Consider the following 12,138-nt stretch of genomic DNA (forward strand, 5'->3'; position numbering starts at 1 on the left):
TTTAGAAGTAAATGACATAATCAAAGTTATGTCTTCTAGCCCTTCATTAGAATAGGTTCACTTCTCATCATAATATTTATTCTCTCTCATTAACTGTTAACTAATCAGAGTTGATTGCCACCCTCAGGAACACCCCATTCTTCCAAGGGCATATAAACTGTGAGCCCACCACCATGATGCATCTTTGGCATTTGAGAATCCCACTGACCCATTTTATTGGTAATATGCTAGCATTATTAATAAAATTATTAATTACCCAGAAATTATGTGTCTCTAACTTTTTAAACGTGAAAGATATATTGTGTATAATCTCAGAGGGTGGGCAATAAGGGTAACGAGGGGGGTTGCGAAAAGGTTCTTGCAGAAAGTGGGGCTTTAGCTAGGATCTCAAAGAAGCCAGGAGTCAGAAATGGAGCACTGTGTGTGAGGAACAAGGAAGCCAATGTTACTAGATCCCAAAGTATTTGAAGAGAAGAAAGGAATAAGAGGACTAGAGAGGTAAGTAGGAGTTTTAAAAATGAGAGCATTTTATATTTGATCCTGGAGGTGAATGAATGGTCATGCCTGTACTTTAGAAAGCTCACTCTGTACAGCTAAGAGGAGGATGTATTAGAATAGTGATTATTAGAATACTGGTTGGTTGGTTGTTGTCCTTTATCCTCAAAGAGGACCAAAACATTACTATGCTAGAGTCAAGAAAGGAGGTCCATGGATGTAGAACACTGCACATATTTTCAGACTTCTTTGATGTACTGATAAAAAAAATTAATCAAAATTATTTCCATTTGAGAGGATGACGAATTCTGATATAGAAATGTATTGATCAGTTCTGTTTTTTTTTTAACTTCTTTTCTTTTAAAAATACTGTTAAAAATGAGATGGTTCCCTACGAGAGGAAAGAGGGAGGAATGATGGGAGAAATTCTGGCAATGTAGAGACCAATATAATTTTTTTAAGTGTTTGTGTAAGTTGTATGCAAAAGCCAAAAAGAAGAAGGATATCTTCTAAATTTCCTAAAAAAATGGGGCAGTTCTCCAAAATATTCTGCACATAGATACATTTGGGTGATTTTATACAGTCTGGTTATTTTACTCTCCCCCTTTGTTTTCATCTCAAATAGATTCCTCCTTCAAATAATACTATTCATTAGTTATTTAGACAAGATTTTTTTGTTCCCCTTTCCAGAAAGGATTTCTTTTACTCTCTTCCTTAACCATTCTCTCTGTCTAGACCCTCTGCTTTATGACCCCTAGAATTATCTGGTGTCTTGCTAGCAACTGAGGGATGATTCAAACTCTGGCCTTCCAAACTCCCAGTCAAGTATTTAATCTACCTAGTCACCTTTCACAAAGGTAGCAAATGTCAGAGGCAGGATCTGAAGACAAGTCCTTCAACTCAAGAGTCAGTAGGAACTTAATAAATGCATGGGGCGGCCAGGTGGCGCAGTGAGTAAGAGTGTGGCCCCGGTGTCGGGAGACCCGGGATAGGTTCCAGACTCAGATACTTGGCACCCACACAAAATAACTGGCCGTGTAACCTTGAGCAAGTTACTTAACCCCAACTGCTTTAAAATAAATAAATAAATGCATGTTGCTCAAAACTTCAATGATTCCCTGCAGCCTTTAGGATAAAATATAAACTCCATCTGGAATTAAAGTCCTTCAAAATCTCCTACTTAATCTTTCCAATATGATTACACAATAATACTTTTTCCCTTAGTCATTCTACATTCTAGCCCAACTGGCCTACTTGTTTCCTGTATGTGAAAATCTATCTTTTTCCTCTGTATGCCTATAACAGGTTATAGCTCAATCCCAGAATTCTTTATTCCCTCCGTTGTTAATGCCCCATCCCTTCCCACCACCATCACTGTATATTTATTTTATATATCTTCCTTATTCATCTGTTAAAATGGGAAATACATGAACAATCTTACTTCTGTATTGGCACCTAGCACATGTGGTGCATATTACAAAGAATATGGTCAGTTGATAAATGCTTTTTGATACTACAAAAGATAACTGTCATATAAGAAGCAGTAAAAAAAAAAAAAAGGCCTCGTGTAGGAAACAGATGTGGTTAAGTCTAAGAGAAATACTTAAGGATAACAAATGGGAAGCCAGAACAGGGGTCAGCGTTAAGCTTGAATACCTTTAAAATACACTAAGACCTTTCTGATACTCTGTATGCTATAAAAGCTAGAATAAAGTTATCAATTAATTGGGTAGATGCTCTATGAAGGATTTATAGAAGAACATGGATACAAGTTGCACAGGATAAGAAGGCATGGATAGGTGTCATATTAAAAGATCGAGGGCCTACAGCCATAAAGAGTCTTCAAAGGTTATACTGTTTACTGAAATTATGATTCATCAAAATATGGAAGTGAAATTTTCTCTATGCCTTTGCAAACCTGGTTTAAATAGGTTACAGACGAGTTATTCAATTCTAGTGTTTAACAATATGGTTTTTTTTTTCTTCTTTTAGTCTATTTGATTTCAACTCAGAAAAATTCCATATTTACAAAGTAAAAGAATGAGTTTCTCACAGTGAAACTGTCAACTCCATTATTTATCATTTGTTTTAAAATATGTTTATTAACTTCAACAAGATAAAAAATTCTGTTTTGTCTATTCCCCATTCTCAACATTTTGCTTATCAATTTAAATTACATCATCACTGCATCACTGAAACTGTGAGTTGACTTCAGTTGTCAATGCTCTTCCAATATGGATTCTTCTGTAATACCTGTATGTTATCTATCTTTCACTGAGGTTATGAGATTACTGATATGAACTAAAATATGTTAGGGTGATGTATAAAGACATGCAAATATTTCTTGAATTTTAAGAGTAGTGTATAGTAATCCAACTGATAAAACAGGGAAATAATTTGTTTTATAAAACCTGAAGTAACAAAGCATTTTTTATATTAGAGTACACATTATTTTATATTGTGGTATTTATTAGCAAAGTGTAATACTGTAATCCCAAACCTCTACAACTATGTTGAAACCATTTTGTAAGCAATGAATAAGGAATTAGGTAATTTAGAAGTCACAAGAATTCTATGGTTAATGAATAAAGAATATAATAAATAAAGAACAAAGATTTGGAAAGAATGTGACTTGTATCTGAGGTTTAGTTTAAAGAACTAAAGCTCTGGGAGGCTAGGTGGCACAGTGAATAGAGCATCTGCCCTGGAGTTAGGAGGACCTAAGTTCAAATTCGGCCTCAGACACTTAACACACAAAAAAAAACTAGCCGTGTGACCTTGGGCAAGTCACTTAACCCCAATTGCCCTACCTTCCCCCCTGCAAAAAGCAAAAAAAAAAAAAAAAAGCACTAAAGCTGTTCAGCACAGAGAAAAAAAATACTCAGAAGGGACTTGCAAGATACTTTTGCCTTAGAAAATCTGAAAGGCTATCATCTTGAAGATCTGTTCTGATTTGCCCCAGGGGGCAAAACTAGGAACAATGGATGGGAATTGCAGAAAAAAAAGATATAGGCTTAGAGGAATAATGTCGGCATAACCAGACTGATAGTCAAAACTTAAAAAATCAGGGCTGTTAAAAATGGAATTGGATGCCTCAGGAAATAGTACAGTTCCTTTTCACTGGAGGTTTTTAAGCAGAAGCTAGCCTCTTTGGACATTCTTGTTTAGATACAGGTGAGAAAAGCTTCTAAATTCTCTTCTAGTTCTTAAGATTATATGATTCTGGCATTCCCTCGGCTGACAATGATTATACTTTCTCTGGGCTGGTAGTAGATGGTCTCAAAGTTGCAGCGACTGAATAATTCATTATCTTGTGTTCAACCTGGTGATGAACTCCCAACCTTTGCTTGACAGGTCCTTGGACTAAAATTGCAGACTGTCCACCATTGCACCCAATACTTTCCACACTACGATGAGTCATCAGAGTAGGGCTTTTTTGGATTTTTAATGGCACTTTTCTTTTTAAAAAATTTTTAATTTAAAAATTTAAATTTAAAAATAAAATTTTTTCATTAATTTATTTTTAGTTTTCAACACTTACTTGCCAAATTTTGAGTTCCAAATTTGCTCTTCATCTCTCCCCTCTCCCCCACTCCAAGACAGCATGTATTGATGACCACTTCCCCCAATGCAGCTTCCCTTCTATCAATCCCCCCCAACCTTTCTCTTATCCCCTTCCCTGTCTATTTTCCAATAGGGCAAGATTTCTATTCCTCATTGCCCATATATCTTATTTCCCAGCTGCATGTAAAAACAATTTTTAACATTTGTTCATAAAACATTTGTTGTAAAACTCTCCCTTCTTCCCTCCCCACCCACCCTCATTAAGGCAAGCAATTCAATATCACCTACACATGTGTAGTCATGCAAAACACTTCCATAATAGTCATGTTGTGAAAGATTTACTATATTTCCCTCTATCCTATCCCAACCTCCATTTATTCTATTTTTTCCTTTGACCCTGTCCCTCCTCAAATTTGTCTGCTTCTGATTACCCCATCCCTCAATCTGTCCTCCATTCTATCATCTCCCCTCTTTTAACCCCTTCCCCCCTACTTTCCTGTAGGGTTAAGACAGATTTCCATATCCAACTGAGTGTGTATGTTATTCCCTCTTTAAGCCAAATCTGATGAGAATAAGGTTCACTCACTCCCTCTCACCTCTACCCCTTTCCCTCCATTGTAAAAGCCTTTTCTTGCTTTTTTAAAGTGAGATAATTTACCCTATTCTACCTCTCCCTCTCTCCTTCTCCCAGTACATTCCTCTCCCACCCCTTAATTTTATTTTTTAGATATCATATCTTCATATTCAACTCACCCTGTGCCATATCTATCTATCTATCTATCTATCTATCTATCTATCTATCTATCTATCTATCTATCTATCTATCTATCTATCTATCTATCTATCTCATCCAACTACCCTAATAGTTGAGAAAGGTCTCATGAGTTACAAATATCATCTTTCCATGTAAGAATGTAAACAGTTCAACTTTAATAAGTCCCTTATGATTTTTCTTTCTTGTTTACCTTTTCATATTTCTCTTGATTCTTATATTTGAAAATCAATTTTCTATTCAGCTCTGTTCTTGTCATCAAGAATATTTGAAAGTTCTCTATTTAGTTGAATATCCATTTTCCCCCTTGAAGAATAATACTCAGTTTTGGTGGGTAGGTGATTCTTGGTTTTAATCCTAGCTCCTTTTATCTCTGGAATATCATATTTCAAGCCCTCCAATACCTTAACATAGAAGCTGGTAAACCTTGTGTTATCCTGACTGTGTTTCCACCATACTTGAATTGTTTTTTCTGGCTGCTGGCAATATTTTCTCCTTGACCTGGGAACTCTGGAATTTGACTATAATATTCTTAGGAGTTCTCCTTTTGGGATCTCTTTCATGAGGTGATCAGTGGATTCTTTCAATTTCTAGTTTACCCTCTGGTTCTAGAATATCAGGGCAGTTTTCCTTGATAACTTCTTGAAAGATGATGTCTAGGCTTTTAGTTGGAGCTTGATAATGACTTTCATTAGCTTCCATTTGCTCCATTTTAATTTTTTAAAAATTATTTTCTTCAGTGAATTTTTTGACTGACTTTTCCATTTGGCCAATTCTACTTTTTAAGGCATTCTTATTCCTCATTGGCTTTTTGGATCTCTTTTGCTATTTGGGTTAGTCTATTTTTTAGCATTTTTTGCAGTCTCCTTTAGCAAGCTGCTTACTTGTTTTTCATGATCTTCTTGCATCACTCTCATTTCCCTTCCCAATTCTTCCTCTGCTTCTCTTGATTTTCAAAATCTTTTTTTGAGCTCTTTCATGGCCTGAGACCAATTCATATTTTTCTTGGAGGCTTTGGATATAGGAGCTTTGACTTTGTTTTCTTCTTCTGGTTGTATGTTTTGATCTTCCTTGTTACCAAAGTAAGATTCTATAGTGAAGAGTTTTTTCCATTGTTTGCTTATTTCCCCAGTCAATTACTTGACTTTTTAACTCTTTGTTAAGGTAGGGCTCTTCTTCTAGTATGGAGGGTGTACTGTCCCAACCTTTAGCAGTTTTGTGCAGCTGTTTTCAGAGATATTTCTAGGGACCTGTAAATTTTCAGTGCTTTCAAGGTGGTATAATCAAAGAAGATGTATTTACTCATCTCCTGGCCGGTGCTCTGATCTGTTGAGTGACCACAAGCACTCTTTTTTCTGCCTTGGAACTGTGAGGAGGATTCCCTCTCTACCACTGCCACAAGCTCCACCACACCAGAGCTCTTCCTTACCCCAGAACTGCTGCCCAGATCCAAGCATAAGCCAAGCAAGAGAATCCTATCTCAGAGCCAACCAAGAGATCCCTACAATCCCCCTCTAATCATTTGCTCGATCCCCCCAACATCTGTGGGCCAAGAGTTCTGGAAACAGCTGCCACTGCCGCTGTCGCCCCAAGGCTAGGACCGGACCACGCTCTCACTCAGGTCCTACAAACCTTTCCTACTGACCTTCTAAGCTGTCTTTGGCATTTGTGGGTTGAGAAGCCTGGAAAGCACCACAGCTGCCAGTGGTTCAGTCCCCTGAGGCCTGCTATGGGCCTTCAGGGGCCCAGACTGTGCTGATGTTTTGTGCTGAACTGCCTGGTGCATTAGACCTTTCCTGTTGACCTTCCTCAAGGTCTTGGGCTGGAAATTTGTTTCACTCTGTCATTTTGTGGGTTCTGCTGATCTAGAATTTGTTTAGAGTTATTTTTTACAGGACTTTGGAGGGGGAATTTGGCAGAAAGCTCAAGCAAGTCATTGCTTTTACTTTGTCATCATTACTCCACCCCCAGATTCTTTGGAAAACCGGCACTTTTCTAATAAACACGTTGAGTGACTTGGAAGAAAATTTAATATATCAAAATAAAAACTACTGTTATCATGAAAAATGTCATTCACTTTTTGAAAAAAGTTTTGTTAATATAAATCCTTAAGAATATTGAGATTATTTGTTAAAACTTGTAACAGATGTTTTGAAAATGAAGTAGTAAAGAAGAAAAGTTTGGTAAACTTCCTGATTTATACTTTAAGAAATTTTTAATTTTTAAACAGCTTAATTCAATAAATTCTAATAAATAAAAATATACTTACATTCCTCTCCACCTCAATTAACCTGTCTTTAACCTTCAAAAGCTCTCTAGTTGTCTCTTGACTTTCTCTTTCCCATTTAGTATCATCACCAGATCTTGGAGGAGAATTCTGCAGCATTCTTTCTTCCTCTTGCCTTTGTTTAAGAGCTTCATAATTTTTTTTCACCTAAAATATCATCAAAACATTTTAAATGGAAAAAATTACCAATTTTTAAAGTTATTCGCCTTATTGTTGATTCAAATGAATATATTTATCATGTACTCTGCTAGAGCAGACGTTCCCAAAGTGGGCAATATCACCTTGCGGGGTGCTGGAACAATTCAGAGAGGGGAAAGGAGCTTAGGTAGGGGGATTTGAATAAAAATAAGGGGCAGTGGAAGCATAAGGAAAGAAGAGAATTTTGAAAAACCATTTGTACATGTTTCATCTGTTGGGCAACAGAGTTAAAGTTGTAATGATTACATTATTTTCCAAATAAACACACAAAAATGCAAGTAATAACCCATCAGTAGTCAAGTCCACCGACAGGTCTTAAAAAAGCAAGTGTGGTAGTAGATGAGAATGTTGCTCATTGTCAGAAAGTCCAGCATACATCAGCAGGAATATGTGCATGTAATGACTTCCATATAATATGATACTATACAGTTACAAGACATGATATTGTGTCACAGAAATTTCAATGCAGGAAAAACCCACAAATTTACAATAAATTATTAAATTTAAGACAATTTATTAAACTTAAAAAATGTTTTTTGGAAATGACACAAATTTTTAAAGAAATCATTAAAGAGCAGGGGTGGCTAAGTGGCACAGTGAATAACACACTGGCCCTGGCGTCAGGAGGACCTGAGTTCAAATCCAGCCTCAGACACTTAACACTTACTAGCCATGATGCCTTGGGCAAGTCACTTAACCCCAACTGCCCTGCCTTCCCCCCCCCCCCCCAAAAATCTTTAAAGAGTTAAAAGAAAGTAGATTTTTCAGGGTAGAACTTAGTATTTTTTTTTAAAGGGTCAGTAAACTAAGTTTGGAAACCTTTGGATTAGAGCTAGGTTAGTATTTATTAGGTCAGTATTTATTCGGTCTTGTCTGACTCATCATAACCCTATTTGGGGTTTTCTTGGCAGAGAAACAGGACTGGTTCATTATTTCCTTCTCTAGCTCCTTTTTCCAGATGAGAAAATTGAAGCAAACAGAGTTAAGTAACTTGCCCTGGGTCACACTGCTACTACATGTCTTAGGCTGGATTTGGACTCATGAAGATGAGTCTTCCTGACTCCAGGATGGGCACTCTATGCACCAGGGTGCCCCCTAGCTGCTCTCAGGTCTGTGTAAGAGGAAAGAAAGCTATGATGTGCTAAGATTCAGGAAGCCTACACTGGAACCCTAGATTTGTTCAGGGTCTTAGATAAATCACTTACATCCTTTCCTCAAGGAAAGGGGTAGACTAAACTGTCTCTGTGATCCTTTCTCTCTGGACCCTCTGTGGCTGAACCAACAGGGGTTTGGGAAAGAAGGCCAGTGTCCCCACCAACAGGGGTTTGGGAAAGAAGGCCAGTGTCCCCTTCAGGGGTCACTGAGTCCATTTTGACTGATGAGTATGCTGAGGACCACAGAGATGTAAAAAGCTTTTCCTAAGATGACTCCATGAATATAGGACAGAGTCAATATTCTGATTCTCAATTTAGAATTCTACCCCTGGACCACACTGCCTGCCCAACGAGAGGTGCTGTTTAGTCTTGCAGCCAGAGGGCTGGACTTCAGGGTCAGGATGACCTAATCTTTCTTTATACCAGGTCTAATACTTGGGCAAGTATTATCTAATCTCTTTATACCAGGTCAAGTTTTCTCATCTACAAAAATAAGGGTAACAATAGACCCCTAAATCTTGGGTTGCTGTGAGGATAAATTAAACACTGCAATATTCAAGACTTGAAAAACTATAAGATTAAAAAAAAATTTGAAACTGTAAGAATGCAAGTCATCATACTAATCATTTTAAAGCACAATTGTGATCTCATTGAAATACCTAGTAAGGGAACTCCTTTTGCCAATTTAAATTAGCCCCTGCTTTGCCAATTATTGATTTAACAGGTTCACTAGGACACTGAGAGGGTAAGTTTGATGTCACACAGTCATTACGAACCAGGTCTTCCTGATTCCAAAGCCAGCTCTATCTACTGTACCACATAGCCTCTCATTATTGTTTGCTTATTAATTGCTATTAGTTCCATAACATACCTCTGCCCTCAATCTGACTGTTGCTCTCATCTCTATTTTATCCTTCTGAATTTTGTTACACCTGTGACCTCTTTCCTTTGACTATAGCACTCTCTCAGCCTATGCCAGAGGTGGGGAACCTGCAGGCTCAAGGCCACATGTAGCCTTCTAGGTACTTGGGTGCAGCCTTTTGATTGAATTCAAGTTTTTTTGTTTTTGTTTTCTTGCTTCTTTGGAGAGCAATTGGGGGCAAGGGACTTGCCCAAGATTACACAGCTAGTAAGTGTTAAGTGTCTGAGACTGGATTTGAACTCAGGTCCTCCTGACTTCAGGGCCCGTGCTCTATTCACCATGACACCTAGCTGCCCTGTGAGTCCAAGTTTTACAGAACAAATCCTTTTATTAAGGAGATTTGTTCTGTGAAATTTGGATTCAAAGGGCTGCACCTGAGGACCCAAAGAGTCATATGTGGTCTCAAAGTCATAGGTTCCCCACATCTGGCCTAGACAATGTGATATAAGCCAAAACAAAAACTTTCCTGCTATCAAAATTACAGTTTAAAAATTATTTCCTGGGTGGCTAGGTGGCACAGTGAGTAAAGCGCCAGCCCTGGAGTCAGGAGGACCTGGGTTTGGTTCCGGCCTCAGATATTTAACACCCACACACACACACAAAACTAGCTGTATAACCTTGAGCAAGTTATTTAAACCCAATTGCCCTCCAAAAACAAACAAAAAAACTTATTTCCTATAAGTATTATTCTATGTATATTTATCTAAAATCCTATTTTATGGAGAACTCACATAGGGAAAGCATTCACAAGGTGGAGAGAAGAAGTAATACAAAGACATTCTCAAGAGCTCTCTTAAAACTTGGCAAACTGATTGTGTGACATGGGACACCCTGGCAAAGGACTGCCCAGCATGGTGTATCCTCATCAGAGAAGGTGCTGTCCTCTATGAGCAAAGCAGAATTGAAGTAGCTCAAAAGAAACGAGAGATGGGCAAATTTAGAGAATCCAACTCAAAAGTTCACATGGGCTATTTGTGACCCACCTGTGGTAGAGCATGCATTATGTGCTTGTATTGATCTGATCAGCCACAGTCAGACACATTCTTGACTTGACAGATTTTTTTTAAATAATTTATTTTGTCCAATAGATTTGAATTAATTTTTTATTATAAAAGACACATATGTAAAATTAATTATAGAGAAACTCTGATTTAAAATAATCCATATAAAACTGTGCTAAAATCAGAAAATTTCTTTTCTTGGGATCTATTAAGTGCTTTGTTAATGTACTGAGTTCTAAAATATTTCAATCAATTAAACATTTATTAAGTACCTGCTGTGTGCTAAGCACTTGAGATACAAAAAGGCAAAAGACTGGAATTGGATGAGGAGCTCATAACATGATTTTCTATAATTAAAAAAAATTAGTTGGTGAATAACCTCATACCACCCTCCCCAAAAGTGATGTGTATCTGCTTTTTATAAGAAGCGCCTAACGTGTGCCAAAGCAATCCCTTTCACATTGACCCAATTAGGTCACTATGGAAGGTTTTCCAAACCTTTTCATCCCTCCTCAAGTCTCCCATACCTTTAACCCTCTCAGCTGAGAAATGTGCCTCCTAATTCATTGAAAAAAAAATGGCTAATCCCTAAGAACTCCCACTTCTTCCCTCCTCCTCTTACATCACTTAGATGCCTTCTGCCTCCATCTCTTCCTTTATCCCTGTTACACATGAAGAGGAGGCCCATTTCTTTGTCAAGGCAAACGCCTCTATTTGAACAAATGATCATATTCCATTCTCCAGCAAACTGCCCTCTCTCTCATTTCCTCTATCTTATTTATCTTCAATCTTTCCCTGTCTACTGCTTCCTTCCCTATTGTATATAAATATGGACATGTCTCCCCCATCCTAAAAAAAAACCCTATTTGATTGGTCCACCCCATAACTATTGTTCTATATTTCTTCTCTCCTTTGTGGCTAAACTCTTTGAGAAGACTGATGATATGTATCCCCACTTTCTTTCCTCTTGCTCTCTTAACTCTGTGTCATCCAGCTGTAGGTATCCTGTAACACTCTATCCTGAGCCTTTTTCTCCTTTCTCTCTATATTATATCATTTGATGATCTCATCACCTCTCATAGATTCTTAACACCCACTTATCCTGTCAGTCATTAAACATTAAGGCCTACTATGTGTCAGAAACTGTGCTAAGTGTTGGGGATACAACGAAAGACAAAAACCATTGTTGTTCTCATGGTGCTCACAGTCTAATGGAGAAGATAACAAGTAAACAACTATGTACACAAAAGCTATATACAGGATAAATTGGAAATAGTCAAGATAGGGAAGGTGCTAGAATTAAAGGGGATGGGTAAAGGCTTTCTGAAGAAGGTAGGATTTTGGCTGGCAACTGAAAGAAGCCAGGGAAGCCTGAAGATGAGAAGGGCGAGCATTCTAGGCATTGGAGACAGCCAGTGAAAATGCATGGAATCAGGAAATGGAATGTCTTGTAGTTGGAACAAGGAAGCAGGTGTCACTGGATCACAGAACACATGTGATGAGGTAAGAAAACTGGAAAGACGTATGTGTGTATGTTGAGGGGAGAAGGGGAGGAAGGAATGAGAAAGTTATAAAGGATTTTGAATTTCAAAAAGATTTTTATATTTGATGCTGGTGGTGAAAGAGAACCATCTGAGTTTATATAGAAGTGTGTGAGTGTGTGTGTGTGTGTGTGTGTGTGTGTGTGTGTGTGTGTGTGAGAGAGAGAGAGAGAGAGAGAGAGAGAGAGAGAGAGAGAGAGAGAG

At 37.7% G+C, this 12,138-nt stretch overlaps 1 protein-coding gene across 14 annotated transcripts in view; it reads right to left on the reverse strand.

The window, feature by feature from the left end:
- Positions 1-12,138, reverse strand: part of CCDC88A (coiled-coil domain containing 88A) — a 173,670-nt gene that overhangs the window by 37,620 nt on the left and 123,912 nt on the right. For all 14 annotated transcript variants that reach the window (XM_069071745.1, XM_069071744.1, XM_069071743.1 and 11 more), the window contains one exon: positions 7,101-7,265. In XM_069071745.1, the coding sequence (XP_068927846.1) occupies positions 7,101-7,265 (165 nt within the window). The remainder of the gene's footprint in view (positions 1-7,100; positions 7,266-12,138) is intronic.

This window comes from Petaurus breviceps, unplaced genomic scaffold (genome assembly GCF_028583685.1).
Source record: "Petaurus breviceps papuanus isolate PSGF00001 unplaced genomic scaffold, PetGlider_PUasm1.0 90842, whole genome shotgun sequence".
NCBI lineage: Eukaryota > Metazoa > Chordata > Mammalia > Diprotodontia > Petauridae > Petaurus > Petaurus breviceps.